This window comes from Pleurodeles waltl, chromosome 6, assembly GCF_031143425.1.
Source record: "Pleurodeles waltl isolate 20211129_DDA chromosome 6, aPleWal1.hap1.20221129, whole genome shotgun sequence".
NCBI classification, from domain to species: domain Eukaryota; kingdom Metazoa; phylum Chordata; class Amphibia; order Caudata; family Salamandridae; genus Pleurodeles; species Pleurodeles waltl.
This window is the reverse complement of record NC_090445.1, coordinates 1,059,836,631-1,059,863,531: the sequence shown is the minus strand read 5'-3', so window position 1 is coordinate 1,059,863,531 and position 26,901 is coordinate 1,059,836,631. Positions and strand designations below refer to the sequence as shown.

Sequence of the window (26,901 nt, the reverse complement as noted above, 5' to 3'; positions counted from 1 at the left end):
GAAACGAAACGGTGTCTGTTCCATCATCTCAACATTCTTTTTGGTACTGCGCGGAGGAAGGCCCGAGCAATGGCCAATGCCGCCCCGAAAGGCGATCGGTCGAAACTCGAACCCACAACTGGAAAGATGGAACACAAAGATGGAATTTCACATTCGGAAGAACAATACTGTCAAATAAAAGAAAGACAGAAGGATATTTTCGGACTGGAGTGAGTTGAAGACAGATCGAAGATACACACGTCCGAACCAGGTGGCAGAGAGAAAATAATCTAGCACAGGACTAGATGCCCATGTGCAGTATCACCGAGAAGGAGGAGTCACTCGATCCTGTGACACGAGAATGCTTCTGGTAACACTCTTCACCCAACACTAGATGGCAGGAGTATGCACAGCATATGTATCTACAGCCACACATACCATCGAACATAATGTTCTCCTAACTCTAATAAAGGTTTAACCCTTGTTTTATTTTTATTCAATTTCAATGGTTTTTCATTTAAAATAAAAACATTTTTAAATTGTAGTGTTTACTGTTGTTGAGGAGAGTGTCATTAAGTGGAGTGTGATACAGTAGAGTAGAGAAGTGTGTCATAAAGTGTACTGTCTTAGAGTCCAGTGCCGTAGAGGGTAGTAGAAAGGAATATGGTCAACTGGTGGGCATACAGTGGAGTGGTATAGAGTGGAGTGTTGTACAGGCAAGTGCTCCCAGGGGCCTCTGCACATCTTATTTCTAAGATGGCAGAATGAAGTGGCCCCCCCGGCAGAGCTCTGTGCACCTTCCTAGGGATAGATTGGTGTACAGTAGACTAGTATACATATAGAACAGTGTGCACTGGAGGGGCGAAAAGTGGAGTGTGGTAGAGTACAGCGTACAGTGGAGTAGCACAGAGTGGACCAGCATATAGTGGAGTGAGGTATAGTGTGCTAGCATACAGTACAATAGCGTACAGTGGAATAGCATATCGTTATAGGAAATTGCGCTTTTTGGACATGTTTACTCCCATTTTTTGCTAACTGGTACTGAGGTTTTTCGAATGAAGTCCACTGGGTTCCTGTCAAACAGGTCCCCAGAGAAAGTGCTCTTTCCCTAAAACAAGGTAAAAGGTCTAATTCTACACAATTGGCATCCATTCTAGTACCTCTATAAGTCCCTAGTAAATGGTACCCCTGGAACTTAGGGCCTAGGTACTAGGGTCCCCTAAGGGCTGCAGCATGTACAGCGAAGGCCCCCCCCCCCCTTAAAAATTGCACACGCCTGTCATCACAGACTACATGTCAAGCCATGAGTGAAAACACGACATGGGACACACGTTGTGTGCCATGCCCAAGTCACTGCATTTAAGTATATGTAGAGTAGGAAAGTGTCTCTTTTGCCATGGTCAACCCCCACTTTTTGCTGTTTTTTGGTGCAATTCCAACCGGAAGTGCACTGGGGCCCTACTAAACAGCTCCCCAGTGCCTAATCCCTTGGTTGCTTGGCACAAGTAGCCAGGCGTATCCCAGAGGCAATGTGTAAAGCAATTGCATAACACACACATTACATGTGACACAATAAATACACCACAAACGAAACACAACACCAAGTTATATAAAAATAAACTGTATTGCATAAAACATAATTAGACAAAAAAGGACATGTATCAGTAATACCCAGCTACACAAGCAGTTGTCAGAGCATCACACAGGCTACTAGTACCCTGCGAAAATAAGCAGTAGTCAAGCAAATATATAGGTTACTGGTTATTCTGCAACACAAGCAGTAGTCAGGTTGTCATTGTCACCACAAAATGCACCTGTCAGAATGAACATACTTTCATGAGTGCTAAGACATTATCGTGAATGCACCCAAATTAAAACATTCTGCACCACAATAATCCAACCATGGGGGAAAGAGGGGGCACTACCCAGCCCCTGGAGACAGCAATGGGGGCACAGGGATGCCCGCTAGTAGCATTTAATTTAAAGGGTATAGGGACACCACTGTACAAGGGACTTGTGGCTAAATTAAATGCGCCATGTCCAATGGACTTATGGCTAAATTAAATGTGCCAATCAGGTGTAACCCTATCATACAAAGTTTAGAAGGGAGAGCACATGCACTTTAGCACCGATCAGCAGTGGTAAAGTGCTCAGAGTCCTAACGTCAACAAAAAAGGTCAGAAAAAAATAGGAGGAGGAAGGCAAAAAGTTTGGGGGTGACCCCCTTAAAAGGGCCAGGTCCAACAGGAGTAAAGAATCAAATTCAGGGAGACTCGAAAAACCCAGAGTCAATCCTGGGTTGATTTTATAGACTTCTCAGTAAACACTCAAGGTGGCTGGTTAAAGGTTTACAATGTGCAGGATTATGAAGGGGTTTACAATCTAATAATAAAAGATGATCTGTTAAGTAATTGTGTTCAAGAAAGGTTGCACCACTACCTGGTAGACCTAGATCCCACTTTCTCTGGTGGGGGGACTACAAGAAAGAGGGCAAAAAGCCCACACAAAGGGAAGAGGGTAACGAAAACAAGGACAAAAACAAGGCGTCTTATAAAAGCCCCCAAAATTCTGCACAGGAGAGTGGGCCCCAAGACATTTCCCAGCCCAAGGGTTGGTGCAAAGGGAAAAAGGGAAAAACTGGGATTCCAACAAGGGTTGGTGCCACACTTGTAAACACAATGGGCACCTAACTGGAGATCTTAACTGTCCTAACACGAAGAATGCCTCTAATGCACCTGCAGTGGTAAGTCTCCAGATGGGATTCCAAGTAGGCCCTGACCATGTCAGTGAGCTTACTGAGGCAACTCTAGTCTCAGAGACTGCCCTGGCTGTCTGGCCCAGCAGTCTGGAAAAGTACAGACAACAGCCTCATATAAAGCACTGAGAGACACTGTTGCCAGTATCACCATGGTGACTGAGCAACTGGTGTCCTCAGACCAGTAACTTCCTGGAGAGATATATACTGTCCTCAACGCTGACAATCAGGCTAAGGGCCATCCCATGGCAAGGGTAACCCTAGAATGGGGAGGGGTTACTGGCCAAAAGAAGGTGGTAGTACCTCCGGTTATACCTGTCCAATGTCTGTAGGGAATGATCTGGAGTCCTCGGCCTGCGCTGAGGTAGGAAGACCCATGCAGCTATGCCAGGTATCTCCGAGTGGGAATGCGTAAAAATTAGAGCACAGGGTGAAAAAGAGTTGAAGCCAGGAATAATGGCCCAACCTACCAAGGTAAAGGGCAGGAAGACTGGGGGACCAGCTTCCAAACAGATCAAAGAACAAGATCTCTCATCTCAAGGAGAAGAACAAACAACCCCAGATGGAACTGAGCTTCAGGAGCTTGGGGCTTACACGGCAGAGCTCCTAGGACCAGGGGGACCCTCTAGAGAAGATCTTAGCCAGGGACAACACACCTGTACCACTTCTGAAGGTCTGAGGCAACAGGCTGCCGCACAGAAAAACGATGTTAGTGGTACCCATAGGAACTATTGGGAGGTGGGGCTCCTGTATACGGAGGCCATAACCCTTAAACCTGGTGCCACCAGGAGACTGGTAGTGTATCAGCAATGCAGAGAGTTTCTCCTAACGTTGGCCCATGACACCCCCTTAGCTGGGTATTTTGGCTAGACAAAAACATGGAGTCGGTTGATCAACCATTTCTACTGGACAGGCATGTTCCAGAAAGTCAAGGAGTTTTGTAACTCCTGTGCCACCTGTCAGGCCAGTGGCAAGACCGGTGGACAACCAAATGTCCCCTTAATTCCACTTCCAGTGGTTGGGGTTCCCTTTGAAAGGGCTGAGATCAACATTGTTGGTCCCCTTGACCTTCCAACAGCCTCAATGAACAGATTTATACTGGTGGTAGAGGATCATGCCGCCAGGTACCCTAAAGCAACCCCTCTAAGGACTACTACTGCCCCTGAAGTAGGTAGGGCTTTCATTGGTATTTTTTTACCAGAGTGAGCTTTCCTAAGGAGGTGGTGTCAGACAGAGATACCAACTTCATGTCTGGCTACCTGAAGCACACGTGTGCTGAATATGGTGTGACCTTTAAGTTCACAACCCCATATCACCCCCCATGCAGTGATCTTGTTAAGAGATTTAACAAGACTCTCAAAGGCATGATTGGTGGACTCCCTGAAAAGCTCAGGAGATGGGATGTCCTACTTCCATGCCTGCTTTTTGCCTAGATGGAAGTGCCACAGAAGGGAGTGGGTTTCTCCTAATTTGAACTTTTGTTTGGGCATCCTGTTAGGGGATCACTTTGCATTCTAAAGGAAGGATGGGCAAGACCTCCAAGAACGCCCAAGCGGGACATAGTGAATTATGTGATTGGCCTTCGTTCAAGGATGTCAGAGTACAAGAAAAAGGCAAACAAAAACCTTGAGGCCAGCCAACAGGTAAAGAAGCTCTGGTTTGACCAAAAAGCTGCACTGTTTGTACACCAACCTGAGAAGAAGGTATGTGTGTTGGAGCCTGTGGCCCTTAGGGCCTTCCAAGACAAGTGGAGTGGACCCTACCCCATACTAGACAGAAAAGGGGAAGTCACCTATCAGGTGGACTTTGGCAGTTGCAGGAATCCCAAGAAGGTAATTCATGTAAACCGCCTTAAATCCTATCACGACAGAGGTGAGATGACCATGCTCATGGCAACTAATGAGGGACAGGAAGCAGAGAGTGAACCTCTCCCTAATATCCTCTCCAGCAATCCAAAAGATGGCTCACTTGAGGAAGAAATCTTTTCAGACACCCTCTCTGACCAGCAGCAGACTGACTGTAGGCAGGTCTTGCACCAGTTTGCTGAACTCTTCTTCTTGACCCCTGGCCGAATTATCTGGTGTACCCATAATGTGGACAATGGATACAGTTTACCTCTCAAAAACACAATCTACAGACAATCTGACCGTGTCAAGGACAGCATCAAAGCTGAGGTCAGCAAGATGCTGGAATTGGGAGTAATTGAGCACTTAGAGAATCCCCAGGCCAGCCAAGTCGTGCTAGTCCCCAAACCTCATTCCCAGAGGGGTAAAAAAGAGATGAGGTTGTATGTGGACTATAGGGGACTCTCAATGCAGTGACTAAGACAGATATCCACCCAATTCCAAGAGCAGATGAACTCAGTGACAGATTGTGAGAAGCTGAATATCCAAGTACTTTTGATCTCACATCAGGATACTGGCAACAGGACTGACTACAGAAGCAAAAGAAAGGTCTGCATTCTCCACTCCTGATGGCCATTATCAGTTCACTGTTATACCATTTGGACTGAAGGATGCCCCTGCCACCTTCCAGACGTTGGGAAATAAAGTCCTTGCTGGGTTAGAAGATGTTAGTGCAGCATATATAGATGTTATTGCTGTCTTCAGCTCTACGTGGCAGAATCCACCTCAGAAAGGTCCTTGAGGCTCTGAAAAGTGCAGGCCTCACTATCAAGGCACGCAAGTGCCAGATACAGCAGGGTCAGGTTGTATACTTGGGACACCTGGTCGGTGAGGGCCTAGTTCAACCACTCCAACCCAAGATCCAGACAATTCTAGACTAGGAAGCTCCAACAACCCAGAACCAAGTCAAGGCATTAATTGGCTTGACTAGATATTACAGAAGATTTGTGAAAGGCTATGACACCATTGCAGCACCACTCACAGAACTCACATCCAAAAAGATGCTGAAAAAGATAAACTAGACATTCAGATGTCAAAAGGCCTTTGACACCGTAAAGGAAGCAATGTGCTCAGCATCTGTTCTAAAGGCTCCAGATTACTCTAACCAGTTCATTGTGCAGGCAGATGCCTCTGAACATGGGATAGGAGCACTCTTGCCCCAAATCAATGTTGATGTACATGACCAACCTGTTGCTTTTATTAGCAGGATGTTAACTCCCCGAGAGCAGCGTTGGAGTGCCACTGAGAGGGAAGCCTTCACTGTGGTTTGGTCCCTGAAGAAGCTGAGACCATACTTGTTTGGTTCTCACTTCATACTTCAAACTGACCACAGGCCTCTCAGACGGCTGATGCAAACGAAAGGTGAAAACCACAAACTGTTAAGGTGGTCCATCTACTACAGGGAATGGACCTTACAGTGGTACACAGACCTGGGACTGACCATACCAATGCTGATGGTCTTTCCAGGTTCTTCCACTAAGAAGATGAAGACTCTCCTGGGAAGGGTCATGTAGGAAAGTGCCTCTTTTGACATGGGCAAATCAGACCCACCCCCTCCCCCACCCTCACCTTTTGCTTTGTTTCTGGGGAAATTTCCAGTGAAAGTGTACTGCTAAACCAGTCCCCAGTGCCAGGTCACATTCCTCCAAAACTGCACAGCCGTTTTCCCCAATTGGCAAACCTTTATCTACCACTGTAAGTCCCAGGTAAATGGTACCCCTGGTAACTAAGGCATTGGGTACTAAAGGAAGGCCCTGAGGACTGCTGCACGAATTGTGCCACCCTCAGGGACCTTCTCACTAAGTACACACAGTGCTGCTTTCACAGGCTGCTTGTTTTGGTGCAGAACTAAAATGAAAATAATGACCTGGCACACAATCTGTGTGTAAGTCAAAAAAGGAGGGGAGGGACCGGGAGATTATGTGGTCCAGTGTACAGTCTCCCAATCTGTGTGCCCTGTCCCCTTTTGCACTGCATGCCATTTATGTAAGTGACCCCTTTAACAGGCCTTCCAGCACTAAAGGCAGGGTGCATTATATTACAAGTAAGGGCATACCTGCATGAGAACATATGCCACTGCTATGTCTGTCGATTCTCAGACATAGTAAGTGAATAGGGTAGCCATTTTAAGTGCATGTGCTGGACACTGGTCATTACGAGTTCCCCAGCAACATGATGGCTTCACTGAAGATAGGGATGTTTGGTATCAAACATCTCCTATTAATAAACCCTCATTGAATCCAGTGATGGATTTATTAATACATGCACTTAGAGAACAACCAGTGCTGGCGGTACATCTGGCTCCCTATTACGACTCAGAAGCGTTCTAACTACCCCCAGAGGGTTAGAAATATTAGAACACCCTGTAGAATAGAGTGAAATGAACCATAATGTTCAAGGAACATGCGTAAATACCAGAATCCACCGTAAGATGGAAGATAGCTATTAATACAGAAGATGGCTACATGGCAGCACCCAAGAATAAATATGCAGATATCTGGAGGCCCTGAATTGTGTCTCTTGTCTAAGAGGGACCTGTAGCAGCCAAGGCAAAGGACCTTACCTCCAAGCAATAAGTATCACACAAATATTCTTGCGGTGAGGAGGCAGTGTAAAGACAACAAGACCAGCAGCACAAGAGAAAAGTACAGTGAGCATGACCAGCACAGACACAAGGACGTTGCACCCATGCACCACCAGAGATACCTGCAGCAAGAGCCAATGGTGCTAAGGTACAGCGAGAGTAGTTCGCTAAAGAAGTGCAAGAACTCACGGATGTGGAATAACGGTACCACTTGCCCCATTGTTCCAGATGGGAGAGCAACAGTCTCATGAGAAGAACAACATTAGAAAGAGATTCACTATAATAGGCACTTGTGCAAGCGGTGAGCCAAGCACCAAAGCTCCCAGGGAGTTATAATTATGGTCTCCCTATTAGGAATACCAAAAGTATCACAAGGATATATAGTAAAGCCTATAAGGCATACAGAAGATTCTCTAACAGAGCAGGGAACATACCATACTGGTAACTATCTCTTGGGCATGAAGCCATCTTCAAAGAAAAGGAAAAAAACTCTGTTTCAACTGGTGCTAAACCTACTAGGGCCACAAAGAAGATACCTCCCAGATAGAAACATTCTTGGGCTCGTTGTGTATATAGTGTGTAAATATCGCCATAGGGAGATATACCAATGCTAGTCTAATAGTAGTGCTGTAATAAAGAATCTGTTATTTTTGCAACACTTGTGTGGTTCTTTCTTGTGAGTAAGTTACTGCCTGAATACAGTGGTATTGCAAGTGATTTACATTCCTCCTGGATAAGCTTCTGCTGCTCGTCTCAGCTACCCCTCGAGAGATTTTGCTATCTGGACATCTTTTCACTATCACTAAGGGTTACCAAACCACTGCTCACCTATGAGCAGCATCTCTTAGATTACCCCTTTCTTAATTGGTTAATATTGGCGCCAGATTAAGAGTTTGTTGAACCCTGGACCCAGCCGCCCCTGTGCAGCTGGAAGTGCAGATTTGCTATTTACCTGAACCTTGCCTGGTGCCGATTCTTCATCCTGAAAACCAAGACTGTAAGTTGTATACTTACAAGCAAAAACACATTATTTTCTTCTTCCATAGGTTAGCACTGCTGAACTGAAAACTGCACTGTGTCCACCTTTTTAAGTGAAAAAGTATTTTTTGTGAAAAACGTACTTATCTTTTTATGTATTTCTTGGTCTTAAAATAAAGCTTTTTTCTAAAATAGGTGTGGATCTCCTTTTTGAGTCTTGTGTCATTTATTGGTCATTGTGTGTATAACAACTGTCTTGCACTCCTCTGCGTTAGGCCTAAAGCTGCTTGACCACACTACCACAAATAGAGCATTTTGGATTTACACTGAGTCCTGTATAATGAGCCAAGCTTCATAATATATATATTTAGGACATATAAGGGCAGTCCAAAATGATGATAGTAATTACGCGATGACTAAACACTTGAAAAATCATGTGGGAGGGGTTTGGCTCCACATGAGTTTCTCTGGGATAGCGGTGGTAAAAAAACATGAAAGAGGAGGTGATGGAGTTCTAAAGTTGAGACGTTTAGAATCAAGGCTCATAATCAGATTACGAACCAAGACCCCCTATGGGATCAATGGGGATGAAGTCTGTAAGTTGTGTCAGAATGTCGAATTCAGGAAGAGACATAATGGTCCTTGTTTTCGACTCAACGTGTAGCTAGGAATTTTGAATACATAAATATATTAATATATAAACATTGATAAGTTTGGAGACAAATATGTTTTACATCATAGGGAAGGTAAAGTGCTGGTCAGAGAAAAGAAAGGAGGCAGAATAAAAATAATAGTCCCCCCCAAAAAAATGTTAGATTTTGTATGTAAAAAAATGTGAGAGCTTGCATGCAAAAAAAGAAAAGGTCAACAGTTAACAATAATAGCTATTTGGTTTTAATATTGTGAATATTTTTAATATTTGTTAATTCACGTTTTGTTTGAATATTGGGGAAGTGGGATGTAAAAAAGATTTTTGTTGGTGTTATCACAGGGTGTTTTGTATATAATGAGAAAATGTGTTATAACTACATTTCCCAGAATGCCCCATAATGGCAGAAACTAGGAGAAACTATAAATGGAGTGGTTAGTGGACCACTCACTCACCATGATCAAGACCTTTGGTGGTTGAAACGAGTTGGTGTAGTTTGGGATATTCATCTCTTTTGTAAGAATAAATTAACAAACACAAGGTTTCCTGTATGTGCCGTGTTTGACCTCGTGTCGTTTGGTGGACACATATTTTACAGGGTTGGTCCGTCCCTGACATTGAGCACCGACTTAATAGAGCGAGCTTTGATGGGGGCCATTCGGAGGAAAATATATATCTGTAAAAATATAAAATAAAATAAAAAACTATTCCTTACATTTTCTCCATTCTCTGACTCATCCCAAACCTTTGAAACTAAAATGGAGTTCTATACATGCTTTCCAAATTTCTCTCTACAGACCTACCCATCCAACTAAAAGGCGCACATGTTCACTACTCCCAATAACATCACATAACTTTCCTTTACTAATCCATTTCAATTAATCTATCCCTATTCAAAACACTAGAGTAGAAGCATGAGATGTTGAGAGTGCAAACACGGCACAACTAATCCTGCAAGGAAAAGGAAGCATATATTACTAATCAACTACCAATTTATCTGTACTTTAGGTTCCCGGAGTAGCAAATTAGTTGTCCCAAAGCGCTTCAACACTATGTCAGGGGTAGTAAGTGATATATGAATACTAACTAAAACTGTAATCGCACGCAACTCATAGGTTTCAAACAAGGTATGATTGTTCTTCATAATTTGATAAAATAGGTCTAATTAGGTTGTTTGAGAATAACATCTATTTTATTTTAGCATTAAGAGCCACATCAGTTTTTGCTTTGCACAATAATAACAGATTAGTACCAATAATTTGAAAGAAGAGTTCCAAATACATGTGAAGCCCACTGTATAAAACATTATGAATCACACGTTGCATCCTAACAGATGTCAAGGACAGGCCATCCGTGTGTCAACGCAGCAGTCGCAGCATTGGCCCTGGTAGAATGGGCTCTCAGCACTTCCGCTAGCTGCTTCCTGATGAGTGCAAGCAGATCTTAATATAGAGGACTATCCAATGCAATAGTGTTCTATACTGCACAGTTTTCTCCTTCTCTGTCCTCGGGAACCCCACAAAAAGCTGATCATTCACACAGCATCGCTGATGGCCCGGGAAATTCAGGCACACCCGGCTCAATTCTTGGACTGGCTTTGCTGCTGAAGAGCTGGAGTGAAACAGGCTAATACTTTGACGTCCTCACATCTTGTTTTTGGTGAGAGTAGCAGGATGTTTTTTTTTTTATCCCTGCTTCACTTTGCTTGAGTTTGAACTTTGAATTTGACTTACAGATGGACTCTGACCGCAAAGTTGACCTCTCGTGGTAGCGTCCTCTGAGGCAAGTTTGTGAACCCGAATGTGAGCAGGAGTGGGACCCATGCAAGGCATGCAACAACTTCTTGTCTTCGGCAAGGTCCAACTCCACCTCTCAGTGAGAGATCGCCTATGGTGCAGGACGGCATACTTGAGGGTAGACTTGTTGCACAACTCTGAGTAATGTCCCGAGCCCAAGCACAAGAGACACACCTAGTTCAGCTCCTGTGACTGACATCAATTTTCTACATTTGCAGCATGGTTTGAAACCTGTATTCATAGGAGGAACACTTTTCCCTAGAACATTTTTTGGTCAATATTCAGTTGTCAATGGGCTAACAAAATCGTGAATGGAGCTCTGGATCTGCATCAGAAAGTGTGGAACTAACGTCAGAACATGATGGTCAAGGGAGAGAGTTTTGGGGGGGGGGGGATCTTAAATGCTGCTCTGTTCGATCACTTCTGGGTTGGTGCGAAGTCCAGCTGCATGGCGCCACCTAGCAGAGTGTGTGAGCATAGCTGGAAAAAAACTTCCCGGATTCAGACTAAAGGCTGGCAAATATTTTAACAAGGAATCTGCAGTTAGATGGGTATCTCAGAGTAAGAAATGCAGCAAGTATGGTTTATATGACCATTAGCGTGCCTGCAGCAGAGAATGCATAAATAAATGCTAGCAGATTTTATAGGATAATACACGTAAGTGAATCAACAACATACAAAACCAGCTACTTAAATTGTGAAGGACTCCAAACACCGATTTTTCTTGTCAAAAAGGTACTTTTAGAGAATTATCTCCTCTAACTACAGAAATTATATTTGACTTACAAGAAGAATTCTGAACTACGTTTTTTTCCCTGCCTTGATACTTAAATAAAGCCCTTCTCTTCAAGCACAACTTCTGCCGTCTCTCTGCTGGTGCACCAGTGCAATGTTGCCTCTACTCTACGTATAACCACAACATAATCTAGCAAATGCTGTGATACATTGTAGAGCTTACTGCCACATAATCTGTTAAAAGAAATAAGAAAAAAACATCTGTGTGGCTACTCAGTGCCTCTGTACAGCCTGTCACATCAGTTTTCCTCAAACCCTCCCTCGACATCTCTCTTCACTCGCCCCAGCTCACTCTTGACACATGAACCACGGCAAACAATCAGAGAGCCACAGAAGCCAGCTGAAAATTGCCTACCTCTCGGTGCAACCTCAATCACAGCAAGGCAGGCAAATCATAATTAACAAGTGGATTTAATCATGTGTTAAACTTTCAGAAAGCAGACAATGCTCTTCTGTACTGCAAGCTTCCGATTTCACATGCCACTGGAAATCCAATGCATCTTCATGGTTACTAGAGTTGCATGACCCTCCAAGCTCTACGGTGCTGACTGAGAACAAGGACATTAGTCTAGATAAGGACAGGCTGTACTTCCTTACCACCTTCCCCTAGACTGCGAATACAGAGTGATCTACTGAGAAGGGATGCTTCGATCTCAAAAAATGTATTGAAAAGGGAAAAAGCCAGCCAAATATCCGAGAATGAAAAACTAAAAATAAATGTTAGCCAGGTGCCATTCCTTTGTATGTTTAGTGAGCATAAATGTTTACTGTGTAATAATCGTGTGAGCGGTGTCTTAATAAAACACCCACCATTTCTACAGAGGCATCCGTAGCACTTGTTGGCTGTATTCATAATTGTTGCTAAAAGAAATGGTGGAACTGCCAGAGCTGCTGCTGGGTATGTTGAAATAGTATACAGTGGCTCACTGTAACAATCCAAAACATTTAAATCTCCCAATAGTGTCCGTTATATAGTTTATCAGCTACATTTCATAGTTCCGACAAACAAATGTAGTGTATGAACAGCATCACCACTTTAAAGTGCGACAAAATCAGGTAGTCTCTAATAGAAACAAATCATCAAGACATTCAGATCCTGGCTCCCGGTGCTTTGCACACACAGACACGCTGAAATCAGGTTACCTTTATCTGGTACATCTCCATTCATTTTCCCGTTGCTCTGGTCATCTTCATGTTCATCTAACTGCTCCAAGGCTAACTGACGCCACGAACGCAATGATGACTTTCCAACCCAATAACCTTCGTTCCTAGAGGATGCAAGAAAGTTGGGCAGGAAAACAATTCAGAGGTGTATTCTGGTGAAGACAGCAAAGTGGAACTGGCCAGGATTTCCTCCAAAGTCTCTTAACTCAGTAATCATCATCTCTTGTATCTAAAATAGCAGGCTGTCTGGTTTTCTAGTACACAAGGAGGAATATTTTTCTATAGGTTTCCATTTAAATTAAACATGCAACTTTTTAATTTACTATATCTACATCATTGGTGATTAAATACAAACTTTACCTATTCTATAAACACTAGGGTTCAAATCATAAAGATAAGATGTCAAGACAGAATTAACAAAAGAGGAGGTTAAAACTTTGTACCAGATTGCACTAACAGAATCTCAGATGAACCTAACATTTAGTATTCTGCTGCCTAACAAAGACCAATTTCACTTAAAATACAATAGTGAAAAATCTCCTGATTCGAATAAAAATATTCTTCCATTTGTAACAAGTTAAGCCTAACTTTTGTGGGCTTGATTTAACCCTTTCACTGTTATAGTTTTTGAACAACTATGTAGTAGAAATGTCATTAGAATCTTGTTATGTTCTTCAGGCCCTTTGCTTTTTTGACAACCCATGCAATCTATAATATTTTTCTGATGCATTCATTGCAATATACTGTTAAATACACACACCAGTATCTCTGAAAGATAGCGGTATAAAGAGAAAGGAGATATTTTTTTAGTTGTATTAAAAACCACTCAATTGTTTGATATGCTTCTCAAATAAACAAATCCTGAAAACTAAGAATGGAAACCAACTGAATGAGTGTTGCAAAATGTACATATGTTTTTATTAAGCAACTTATTGACTAATTGCAACAAGCATTGGCAAAGCCAATAAATAGGTCTGGCCTTTATAATGAGCATGGGATGGGCTTTGCCAATGTTTGGCTGTGAAGCATTGTCCACATTGTGCAGACACGCCTGTAGTTGCTCACAATGCAGTATATATTTGCCCTTTGGCCACTGGGCAACCATACGTTTTTCATAATACTGCAGTGTCTGCCTCATGGTTTTTGAGTTAGTAACAGAAGCAAATCAAAGATTACTGGCTGGAGGCAGGACCTTCCATTGCAAAACAAACACCAGCTACACACATTAGGGATCTGTGCCTGCCTGCATTGCTATAGATTTGAGACCCAGTGACCCCACACTAACTCTCATCCTTGCAATGTCAACAAACCACTACTTTCGGCTTTCACAACAATACATAAGTTATCAGTCCCAAGAGACTCCAGACTAGAACAGGTGTTTTACAAATACATGGATTGTGTAGGTTATTTAGTAACCTTAAGTACACCTTTGAAGAGAGTTGTAGGAAGCTGCCACTGTATATACTATACCAAAGTAAGGTATAATGTGCACAGAGTCCAGTGGATCCCCAGAGGCTTTACAGAGGCTAAAGTAGATATTACTAATGCTCACTTCTGTGGTAGTGTGGTCGAGCAGTGAATCTTATCAGAGGGTAGTGCTAATCATTTGCTGTACACACACAATCAAGACATGAGGCACACTCTCAATGACTAACTCCAGGCCAATGTTTATGCATCAAAAATATACTTCGTTATTTTATTTTTAGAACCAAAAGGATCTTTGTTGAAGGCCATTACAGTTTCAAGAATGTATCACTTTCAAGTACAAATGCACTTTGTTTATAATTCACAGATAAAACAGTTTACAGGTAAGTAATACTTCTCAGTTTTAAAAGTGGACACAGTGCAATTTCTCGTAGAAAGCACTGCAGTCCTAGGGGACGAAAAGTAACAACACAAGTCACAGGTAAGTACTTGACTCACGATCCCAGCCTTCGGAGGTTCAGGTGTCTGCAGGGCAAAGTTTGGGAAGACACCAAGGGTGCACCACCAGCAACACGGGGAAGGCAGGGTGTAGAGATCAAAGCTGGTGTAAGGCGCCCAACGGAGTCCTACGAAGACAGGGGCTGCTCAAAAAGAAACAGCTTGCAGATAAGCACCTGCGGCTTCAGGGCACAGACCGGGGAAGTTTAGATCAGCACCAGGGGGGCCACGGGTCATCACCAAACACCCACCTCAGAGGTGGCTGAGTGCAGGGTACAAACACAGCACCGGGCACCCAATGCTTTTCAGAGGAGGAACCACGGGGGTCACAAAGATGCTGCAGACATCGTCCAGGGAGTCGACTGAAGAAAACCAACTGCTGGACAGGAATGGAGAGAGCCCACTGGACATTGCTGGACCGTTGTTTGGATTCCCAAGGCCAGGGAGCTGCTGGTGCAGGGGTACCTTTAGGTGTCAGGAAATCTTCACCAGAGCCAGTCGCAGTGAGGGTGATCCTCTGGATTTAGGCTGCAGGTGTCGTGTTGGCCAGGTGTCAACCCTAGGTGGACTCGAGGTCAGAAACGCCTGCTGACCTTCTCTGGATTGGCGTGCCACCTAGACACAGGCCATGGGCGTCAGGTACAGAGCGGGCAGGACCTGCGGCTCTGGAGTCCATCTTGGAGATTTGTGGACAGGGCCACTGTCCTTAGGTGATATTGCTCCTTGGGAAGGCAGGCAGTCCTCAGGGGGCTTGTAGAGGTCGATGGTCCTGCAGGATGAGTTGTCTTCTTGTTGCAGGATTCATGAAGCTGCAGACAGGGCTGAGACCAAGTCACTTGTCATTTCGAGTCTTCTCTGCTGGTGCGGCTCTTCAGTCATTCTTCTTATCCAGTTGCCAAAATCTAAGAAGCAAGGTTCAGAGGTGCCCCTAAATAAAGATTTAGGGGTGTTACAGGGGTCAGTGGTCAGTAACCAATGGCTACTGTCCCTGAGGGTGGCTACACCCTTCCTGTGCCAACTCCCTTTGGGAAGAGAGGCACATTCCTAACCCTAGTGGCCAACATCCTCCAGAGTAAGATGGAGGATTCTGCCAGGAGGAGTTCACTTAGCTCTGGGATCCCTAGGGTGGTCCCAGCTGGGGTGGACACTCCTTCTGGTGTTTACTAATTTCCCCGCCAGACCTGTCACCAAAGGTGGGGCCTGGTCCGGGGGTGGGAATCTCCACTAGCTGGAGTGCCCTGGGGATGTGTAACAGGAGGTGGGAGCCTTTGAGGCTCACCGCCAAGTGTTGCAGTTCCTGCAGGAGGGAGTTGTGAAGCACCTCCACCCAGAGCAGGATTTGTTCCTGACCCAAGGGAGCACAAAGGCTCTCAACCCATGAGGTCGGAAGCGTGTCTGTTAGTGGAAGGCTGGCACAGACGGGTCAGCCCTACAATACGGGGTTGGATTAAATACAGGGATGCAATTTCTAAGATGCCCTTTGTGTGTATTTTTCAATACATCCAACACTGGCATCAGTCTTAAACTAATATGTCCAGAACAGCTCCCATGAAAGGGAACACCTAAAAGGGAGTCAGGTGTGACTTTGGCAAGTTTATAGTGAGCCCCAACTCTGCTGTAGTCTCGAGGTTGGAGACAACAGCCTGGGGCGAGCTTGCCTTCAACAGCAAGTCATCAAGCTAGGGGAAGATTGAAACCCCTGATCTTCACAGATGAGGTCCAACTACCACCATCACCTTGGTGAACAACCAAGGGGTGCTGCTAAGCTCTATTGTGGGTGAGCAGTCAGAAGGTAGTGTTAAGCATTTGTTGTACTCACAGAGGCAATAAATGAAATGCACTCAATAAATAAATCCAAGACCAATTAAAAAAAAAAAAACATTTATTTTTATATATATTTCAAACCCAAGAATTTTGTAATCCGGTAAGTATAAAGCATTTGTAGATTCAGAAATAGACACTTTTTAGAGCTCTCTCTATGTTATCCTAAGGAAGAAAATAATTTTCAGCAAACACAGGGTTAACAGTGATTTACAAAGCCAATCTGAGAAAGTAAAGGTACTGGGCATTGTTAAGAACCACACCAACAGGTCACACCTAGCGGCACTGGGGCAGCTAGGTGCAGAGGTGCAGTGAGGCATTGAATGTTACTGACTAGGCTGCTGACCACCTGACCTAAGAGGTCAGTGGGTCCTGCACCCTGAGCCATGCTGAGGCTGGGCAGACTGTGTATTAGTATTATCTACCTTAGCCTTGGTTAAGCCTCTGGGGAACCCCTGGACTCTGTGCACACTATATTGCAAAATGATATAGTATAGACAGAGTCAGCTTCCTACAGTAGCGTTGGACTTGCAGGATGTTTACTTCCACATCCCCGTCCTGTCTGCCAACAGACGTTCCTTGCAGTTTGTAGACAGCTGGGTTCTGGTTGCAATACCACACCACTTTTTGCCTGTGTTTTAGATGCAACTTTGACTGAAGTGCACTGGGTTCCTGCTATCCAGGTCCCCAGTTCCAGTGGCCCTTCCCTAAAACAAGACACCTGGACATCCCCCGAGAGGACAGACGTCCTTAGCCACTCATCCTGAGCCAGGAGTGGTGCCTCAGGGTCACTGTCCTGGAAACCACTCTAAGAAGCGAGTCGGTCATGTCAAGTCTGCAACAAATTGTTAGGTTTGCCAAGTATCTCCCATTGGCAAAAGCTTGAGAATCTATAGCCCGGGCCTCCTTCAGAATCTCTGGCAGGACTTGTGCAACCGTATCCCAGAGTGTGTGGGAATAATGGCCAAAAAGGCATATGGTGTTCATTGACCGCAATGCTGGAAGAAAGAATCTTCTTCCCAAATGAATCCAACCTTTTGGATTCCCTATCCAGGGGAGCGGTAAAGAACACGTCATGGGAGATAGAGGCTTGGACCACCAAGCTTCCAGGAGTGGGTGTTGAGTCAGTAAACTTGGTTCTCCGGATACGGGGTGATGGTGGCTGGCAGTCATTCTGTTTACAGGAGCCATGAGCTGGGTTTCGACCAGGCACCCGGTAGGACGTTAGTAAGGGCATTGTTGAACGGGAGGAGGGGTTCTGAGGTGGGAGCTCCCGGTTGCAGAAAATCTGTCAAGAGGTTAGTCTTGACAACCACGAGGGCAGTTGAAGGTGCAGGACCTCAACCGCTCTCCTCACCACCATAGCATAAGAAGCTCCCTCCTCCATAGCCATGGTAGGGAGAGAAAGCATGCCAGTATCTGAAGATGTCCAGTTCACTGCTTCACAGAAGTCCTCACGCCAGTCCTTCTCATAGACATAGGGCTAGCCCGAGGCATAGCCCAGAGAAATAGAGCTCAGGATTTGATCACAGAGGCAAAACTCCTGGCCGGCACCAGGTGGGTCTGTGTAGGAGTAGGGGGTTACTTTGGGAATGTGGGTGTCTGGAGCATCGGCACTGGGACTGGCGTTGGGGAAGGTCGAGGTGGTATGACTGGCACTGATCTGGATCTAGGACTGGATCCCTGAGAGCCCCGCAGAGCTGGAGCTGCCGGCACGAAACCTAAAAGGGCTCCCTCTGACCCCGCAGAGCCCAAAGCAGGGTTGGACTGCCCAAAAATGAGGAAAATGGCCTCAAACTTTTTCAATTGGGCAGGGGTTGCTTCGGCATCTGGAAATTCAGGGAGACGCAAAGTCGACCCAGGCACAGGTTAGCCAAACGAGGCACAGAGCGCTGGCACTTCCTCGTCTCATCAGCTGGCGGACGAGGAGAAGTTGAAGTGTTTGGGCTTCTTGGATCTTTTTTGTACATCGAGTCACCCACTCACCCAGAGGACTTCAAATGGGGTGGTGGGGACGACCTCACAGACTCTACGACTGCTCTCAGGATCTTCCTTTTGACCGAGACCTCAACCTGAGTGGAGCTGCGTCCTGGGACTTCGGATGCACGGCCCTGCATTTTGAGCACGGCATCAGCACATGGTCACAGTCCACTCACCACAAACCAATGATCTGCAGATCAGTCACGGGCATCATTCTATGACAGGATCTTTGGGCTTGAAACCGGTTTTCCTGGAAGACATTCCTGGACACACCAGGAGGAAATTCTCAAAAAAAGTTGGCCAAAACGTCTACAAAGACCAGTCAAAAAATGAGAGGTAGCTCTCTTCGGATCAACGTTAGCTGGTGCGGAAAGAAAAGGATTGACGCTGGTATGCCTCAGTAGTGCTTATATAGGACCCACAACGTCATACCCGGCGCGGATGATGGAGTTGATCGCCGCCACCTACTGGCGCACAGGAGTACTGCTCATGAAAATCTTCCAGATCCACTTCAACATCTGTAGAGATTTCAAAGGTAAGCCTAGCATTTATGCTTTACTCCTTCCTGTGTGAACCCCGTTATAGACATTCTCAATCTTTCCTGCCCTCTGTGTTTTATGAAGGCAAAATTTAATTGAATGTCTGGTTTGCTTCCACTTTCATCAGGACTTTTTCTTTACCGTCTACCATGGATGGATTGATAAATGCTGAGGCAACGCTGACAACACTGCTGGAATTATCCCACTCCGTGTATTAGGGACTTTAAAATGCATATGGTGGCAATTGATGGGACGCAGTACAGTGCCCAACAGAAACAAGCACGACTATACAATTGTTTGGGTGCCGAAGACAGGCAGCTATTAGACAATGTAGCAACGAAGGAACCTGTACTGAGACCAATACACATAAGGTGAGAAATGCATGGCAGAGCATTATGGCTCTACCATTAGCTACTCTTGGCACCATAATACGCCACAATTTTATACAACAGATATAAGGCTACTGGAGAATCGACTGAGGCATATGTTGCAACTCTACATATATTGGCCTCAACATGTGCTTTCAGCAATACTGAGAAAATGATTTGCAACCAAGTGGTTATGCGCATCACTTCACCGAAGTTCTTCTGCCACAAGAACCCAAGGGTTGACATGGTGGTCAGTACCATTAGAGTAGCAAGTTCTGCTAAGTGATTGAGAATGCTTACAAAAAAAATATTTTAAAAGTGGGTCATTCTACCAAGGTGACTCTTGTGCGAACCATAACGCAATCCAGGCATGAAAACGTAAGACCCAAAAACCTAGGAGAAAAATGAACATGCTTAGACATAAGCAGGAGTAAGTCAACCATAAGGAGTGTTACTGTTGCAAATCTAGCAGCTATGTAGGATCTTAGTAGGGTGCGAGTGTGGACCTAAACATAGTACTCGTAAATGCCCTTTGTGAATTCCCAAAGTCGTAAACTTAAACTTCTGGTCTAAGTTTGGACCAAAAATCTAAGGATAGTGTTTTGTTCTCTTTGAATAGAAGGGGTTTCATTATCAGGTATACCCCTTGTTCCTGGACGTTTTTTTAATAGAAGTGACTACACATGTTCTTTTCAAGGCTTACATGGTCCATATTGATCAAGTGAGGGTGTATTAAAAGATTTAGAAAAGTAAAGCTCTAGACTGCCGTGAGCAATGGTGGATAACACCCACTGATCAGAGGTTGTCTACCCAGTTCTAAAGGTGCAACCCCTAAACTTCCATTCATGAGTGCTGGATTACAGGGGCAGTGGAAGCCTGGAGGCCACTGTTTCGTAGCTCTACCTTGGGCACTTCTAGCCTTGTCTTTACCATTTCTACAAAAGGTGCCTCTGCTATGCTGTCCTTGGCAACTTTCCCTCAGGAAGACCTAGTTGTTGATACAGTTGCCTGGTGATAACAGGGCTTGCCTTTGGTGCTGGTGCTGTTTGTGTTCTGTGCAATCCTAGTCTTGATTGCTGATCACAAAGAACACCTACAGCGTTAGATGAGTGAGTCTTTCTTGGTTTTTTTCCCCAATGCATTTCCTAAGTCCCTTTGTCTGAACATTTTTATAGAACCGATGTTGGCCTGACCAAAGGAACATGCTATTGCTGGACATTCTGTGCATAGACCCAGGATCTTCAAATGACTGGATTCAAAGGATGCTGCAGTTAATCTATACTTATCAATGCAATGTTAGGAGATTTTGCTTCCGTAGTCAAAATAATTCTCTCATGCACAGCAGCAACAGAGCTCCCAAAAACGTCCGAGCCTAACAGCAGAAAAAAAACAATCTGAGGTGGAGTTTATGTCCCGGTATATTTAGGGTTGTCTCCCTGTAGACAAAAGAGGTGTTCTCCTAAAACAACAAGCCAATGAGGTGCTATTTTCCCACTGCACAAAAAAACTGAAATATGCAACCAGGCAAGGTGGCTAAACAGTATGCTTACATTATTTGTTTTGTGGTGGAGTCTGCCTGCCTAACATGTATATGATGTTTGCATAGGAGATTATTTTTTTCATCACTTCATTTCTTCAGCACTTTTGTAATGTATGACTGGGAGGAGCTGCACTGGATCTTTAATCGCCTCTCAGTGAGGTCTATCAAACACTGGGATCAATTAACTTGCTCTTCCTACCAATTAGGAGACCATGACCTATCCCTTGCATCTAAGAATTTTCATGGGCTGCATGTACTGCAAGAAAATCAGGATTGACATGCCCCAAATAAATATGGATCCTGTGGCAAGGCTTCAAATATCTCCTCTACACTTGGAGCTATCACTCTCACCATCATTACGGTCTTTGAAATTCTCCATGGAACATGTTAGCATTGTTTTTAACACTGAGATAAACTATTTGCTACACTTCTTTTAAGAGCTTCTATGAGAAAGTCTTTCTCTGCATGTAATTTGACCTTGCTGTGTGCTGCAGCCCTAGAGAAGAGTATATGATAGGCAAGCAAATCAGCAGTCTGGTGGGCCCTAACAGGGTAAGGTGACAACGACGAGTCATCTAATGTACTCTGCAATTCTGCCATCCACTATTTTGCTGTTTTGTGAGGACTGGCTCATCATGATATGATATTACGTCCGGTGGGGCTCATCCTCATAATCTCAGTGAACACACTGCACAGAATGGAGGTAACAGGCGTTTTTGTGTGGCAACAGTAGCATCAGTATTGTATTCTTGTTTGGTATGAGGAATATCCTAATGTCCTTAGCTATGGGTTTCTCAACTGCGATCTAACTGTGGATGGAATTAGAAAATACACTCCAGCATGTATAAAGACAGGACGTGAAGGTGCCCTACAAACAAGCCACCTTGCACACCCTTCCATGTTTATCGTTTTCCATTTTCACTGTAATTTATAAGACTGGTTCTCAACTGCAGTAACATCAAATCCACAAGATGTACCTCTGCCCAGCAGTAGCTCAGCAAATGTATTACTAGTTTTTCAGATACTGGAAGGTCACCACGGCAAATGTCACCTATGCCTTGTCGAAACCCAGTCAGTTTGTAAATACACTCATCCTCTCCAACCTGAAGTTTGGAATCTTACAAGAATACAAAATTGGCTGGAACACATACTTCCAGCTGAATGGAAGCAACGTCTTTCGGACAGAGAACAAAACAACAAATATTGAAGTCTTGGAATAAACTACTGTAAACTTTGCAAATATGTTGTATTTCCTAATAGTGTTGCAGCTTGCAAACTACACAGCCTGGATATAGAAAGAGTCTTATAAGGAAGCTGGGGTGCACTAAGGAATTGTTCTTCACATGTATATAAAGCTGCTGTTTGTGTACACAGGGGGAAGGCTTTAACACAGGCTATACATTAATGAACCTCTCATTAAAGCTGATCTGGATACTTTACACATCTGAGAGAGAAACATTTGAGAAGCTGTATCTACTGTGCTGTACATTATAGTAAGGCAGTTACTTATAGTCCATTGAGACCTTTGTGACAAGTACACTCACACCCTAATCAATCTGTTGGATTCAGATCCTGAACACATCCCACACACGGAATCCAGATGAAGTCTCACTAGAGACTATGACTGATACTTCTGCATCTTGATTTGTGGTGGACTAGCACATTTTCATCAGGTATTTTTGTCAATCTAAATTATCTTCTGCAGTGTATCTGGATGTGGCTTGGCCAAGTCTCGACTAGACGAGTTTGAGGTGTACTAGTCAAACAAGCTACTTACCTTCCGTAACAAATTATCTGGTAGAGACATATTTTACTTGCAGAGTCCTTATCTTAGAATTTCCCCCAGGCATTAGTCTGGATCCAGAGATTTTTCCTCAAGTAGTATCGCTGCACGCCGTTAGGAGGCATCAGTGGACTCCGCGTCCGTCGTTGGTTTCATGGTAGCCAGATATGGCGTTCCAGGTCATATATAGGCGCCACCCCAGCGCGCTAACGTCAGTTCTTTTCTTTCCACGCCAGCCCATGTGCAGATCCAAAGACGAGTTTGAGGAGTACTAGTCATCAAAATACTCTAATGCAACACTGCCAATATATGTGCAGGTGGTGTGTTGGGTCATCTTCGCTCTGAAGTGTTGTATTTCGGCTTCAAGAAGACTTCAATTCCAAATGTCCTAATTGGCCTTGAAAGTACTCCAGCAAAGTGTGTGGTGCAGCCTTTTTCTGAGGTCAATGGTCAGTTAAGCTATTGTCCTCTCAGGCAGTCACTTACCAAGGTCCAAAGGGTCTTTTCAAGGTCGAACCTTCAAGGAAGATCCTTAGTATGGAGCTGTGGTGTCTCCTCTGAAGTTCCAGGGTGGCTGTGATCAGTCCTCGATTTCAGCACCTGAACCCTTTGAGGGAGTCCTTATCTTGACTTTAGGTTTCAATGGCGCCACTAAAGAACTGTCATCTAGGTGTAGAAGTCATCTGGGTCAAAGAAATGGGTTCCACTCCGCCGTCGGCCTCTGCAATATTGGATGCCCTGCCCAAATGTTTGTTGGAATCTATGCCCACAACCTCCTTGGTGACCTACTCAGAACACAACTCGGTAGAAGCTTAATATTGCATCTCTCCATACTATGCCCTTCTTCTATCACCACGTGACAAGTAGGAGTTTTGGAGCAGAAAGCATTACACATCAAGTACGAGCTTTGTTGTGGTCCCCGGGAAAACACAGGCTACAGACCAGACTGCTGTTACAAAAGGAGAAAAACATTTTTTATTCCTTTCAAATGAGTCATTCTCAGACAACCTGGACTCTGGATCTTCGAATAAATGGATCTTAAGGTGGCTGCGATTAACCACTTTGATGGTGTGTTAAGATATCTTATTTTCTCCTTTTTCTGGAGCTGAAAAGTTTCTCCAATGCACAGCAGTAACAAAGGAGTCAAACGCATCCAAGCCTGACAGCAGAAAAAATAGGTTGTAGTAGTTTCTGTGTCCTAGATTCAGGGGAGAGATCATGGATCACTGTAAAACAGAAACAACTTCTTCAAAGAAAAAAACAACTTCTGATGTTCTGAGCCCAAAACTAGATGTCACGAGTGTGCACAGCATGTGAGCTACAGCTGCACATGCTTTGGCGGGTATGCAAAACTGGCCTTCCTCAGATGGTGAGCCCCCCTGCCCCCCCCTCCCCCAGGGCCCATCTGGCAACTAGACAGGCGGGAAACTTAGCCATACAGGAGGTGTTATGCATTTCCAGGCTGGACATACCCCTAGGGCGACCAGCCTGAAATGAACACAGCCTCTGGAAGTCCACCATCTTGTGTGTGGTGGAATTAGGAATTCTGAAACAGGGTGAAGCCCAATTCCCAAAGGAAGCGGTCACCTAGGGGGAGTAGTGACCCCAAGGGTAAGTAGCCCATTGGCTACTACTCTTCACTCTCCTTAATGCCCCCTAAATTGAGTATTTAGGGGACCACCTGATCCAAGGACCTTAGATCCTCACTGGACAAAAAAGAGGGCGTGGACAAGAAGCCTGCTGAACCTGAGAACCAAGGATCATGACTGACTTGGCTTCAACTCTGCCTGCTGCACCCGACTCTCAAGGAGTGACTGACATGTCCTGCAGCTGCAGCCTCCAAGAACCCAGGACAGCTGCCAGTGCTTTGCAAATCACCAAGAGCTCCTCTCTTGGAGCAGAATAGCTGATTCCCTGTATATGCAGACAACTAAAGAAGAACTGTGAGGACTGGGACCAACAAAAATCCGACATCAGGTATCACCACAGCACCTGAGCAGCCTAGCCCAAGCTGAAGTGGGACAACAGTGTCAGCGTGGTCCCTGGGCCCTCTAGAGACGAAGCCCACCTTGAGTGCACCCGTGTGGGCTTCACAATGGCATCTGCTGCCTATTTCTGGAGACCCCCCTGCACCCACGACTGACCAGGAGACAAAGACCTTACCCTCCCCGGGACACACCTGCACCCGTCCGACCCTGACCAAGGAGAAGAGAACCAAGGGTGTTCCCACGTCTCGCAGCCCCGTGAGACCTTGGCCCACTTGTTGGATTGGTCAGACTGGACCCCTGCCCACACCAGTGGCACCTGTGTTGACCTGTTAATGTGGCCTTGGACCTTGCTTCCTACTCACCTTAAGCCCTCGAGAACAGTCCCATATGCCGCTGTGAAGTGTCTGAATGCAGTCAATGTTCTTCTTCCATAGAATAACATTACTGCACCCACAAATTGCACTGTGTGAACTTTTAATGATTCTCAAAATTCCTCTCTCGAAAAGTACTCACCTGATTCCGGTAATCTTGGTATCAAAGTTAATATAAAAGTATGTTTTATTTTTATAAATTGATGTTGGATTTCTTTATAGAGTGTTTCTCACTTACTGTATAAGTGTGTGGCTTACATGCTTAGCACTAACCTCGGATACGTCTAACTGCTAAACCACACTACCACAAAAGAGAGCATTTGGGATGTAATTTGTGCCTCTGTGATACCTCTCGGGTTTGCCTCGACTCTCTGCACAGAGTACCTCATTTTGGTCCACTATATAAAGAGCCAGCTTCCTACATACAAGTGTTCAGATGCTAGAAAGTTTTTAAGAAATATTATCTTTCTGTGTTTTGTAAATGATAATGCCTCACTCCTTAATGTTAGCTAATATTCCAGATTAAACAAATAACTGACTTACTATGAAAAGCTTAAAGAAAAAAATAAATGGTCATTACCTCAGCATTGTGACCTTCACAAGGTTTGTGATAATTTTGTAGTCTTCATTTAGTTGGCTTTTCAGTCTCAAAACCCGACATCTTTCTACCACACAATCCTTGCAGAGAGATTTAGCTGCAAGAAATAATTTTCCAAAACTAGGTAAAACAGAGGAATGCAAAAAAGAGGTCACTTCAGAAAGAATATTGAATTTAAAATACATTCACAAAACAGTTAAAAACAACATTATATTTTTTATCTAGTGCAAAAGAATTCTGGCAAGTCATGTCAAAAATACAAGCTGCAACATGGCAGGGAAGACTAAACATAATGAGCACTTCATCTTCCCCTTGGTTCTAAGAAAGAAAAAAGAGCTAATATAAAGACCTTATTGGTTTTTAAAACTATTTAACACGTACGCTATCCAATTTGTGAATTGCCTATGATGCCTAGCTCTTACCATTCAGCCTAGGGCCACCCCCATATCTGCTGTAAATAATATCTGCGGCATAAGTAGATATCCTCTTCATAATGCATATTTTATCAGGATGCAACCGGTCATGAGGGCACAGACATTTGCTGTTATCAATGGGCTTCGTTGGAGTGGATTCGTCTAGCCATTTTTGTAGCCATTCCAGGGATACAAACTCATAGTAAGGATCTAAAACAAAAAAAAAACCTACATAAATGATCAATTTAAACTCAAGAAGAAAATATTCTGTAACCAAGTCATGTTTCATTTGAAAGTAACTCATGTCAGCAATTGGCAAAGAGTTAATAGAAAACCCATACAAGAAAGTTCACATTGTAATATTGAGTAGCAGGGAAATTATCATAATATGAATTAGAAGTAAACTTATAAAAACAGACAAACCTTAGATGGTCACAAAACTTCCAAAGCATACTTCAAATTAGTAACAAATGAAGGCACTGAATCTATACAAATTTGTTGTGCTGTGGAACAAGTACCAGTTTTGTTTGCAAAACTAGAAGGCATATCAAACATCTTAACAGATACAAACGTGCTTGAGAAAAGCTTAAGTAACTTAGATTTTGGATTAGATTGTAAATGCTTGTGTACACCTCCCTTCCTGAAAGGTGAATTCAAGGACACTCAAGGAATGGCAGAAAATCCATATTCATTACAAACATGCTCAGTGTTTCCTACTAGAACAGCCAGTTATTATTTTTGTTCTAGACTTTAGCAGTATTATAAGCCACAGCTAAACTCTCCAAAAATCACTTTTGAGGTGTTACGAAATGCATTCTTTCTGAGTGAAATATCATTTTCACCTGAGACTACACGTGGCAATGCGAAGTGACGTTGACGAAAAGCTGCTTTATCTACGTTTCGGAATGGGAAACTAGACTGTTATCAACGTAGAAACACAATGGATCAGTTTGGGAAAACAATGAGACCAGAA

At 44.2% G+C, this 26,901-nt stretch overlaps 1 protein-coding gene across 2 annotated transcripts in view; it reads right to left on the bottom strand.

The window, feature by feature from the left end:
• USP48 (ubiquitin specific peptidase 48) overlaps positions 1-26,901 on the bottom strand; it is a 774,242-nt gene that overhangs the window by 491,062 nt on the left and 256,279 nt on the right. For both annotated transcript variants that reach the window (XM_069240019.1, XM_069240020.1), the window contains exons 12-14: positions 25,938-26,138; positions 25,498-25,612; positions 12,584-12,708 (exon numbers count right to left, since the gene is read on the bottom strand). In XM_069240019.1, coding sequence (XP_069096120.1) covers positions 12,584-12,708; positions 25,498-25,612; positions 25,938-26,138 — 441 coding nt within the window. The remainder of the gene's footprint in view (positions 1-12,583; positions 12,709-25,497; positions 25,613-25,937; positions 26,139-26,901) is intronic.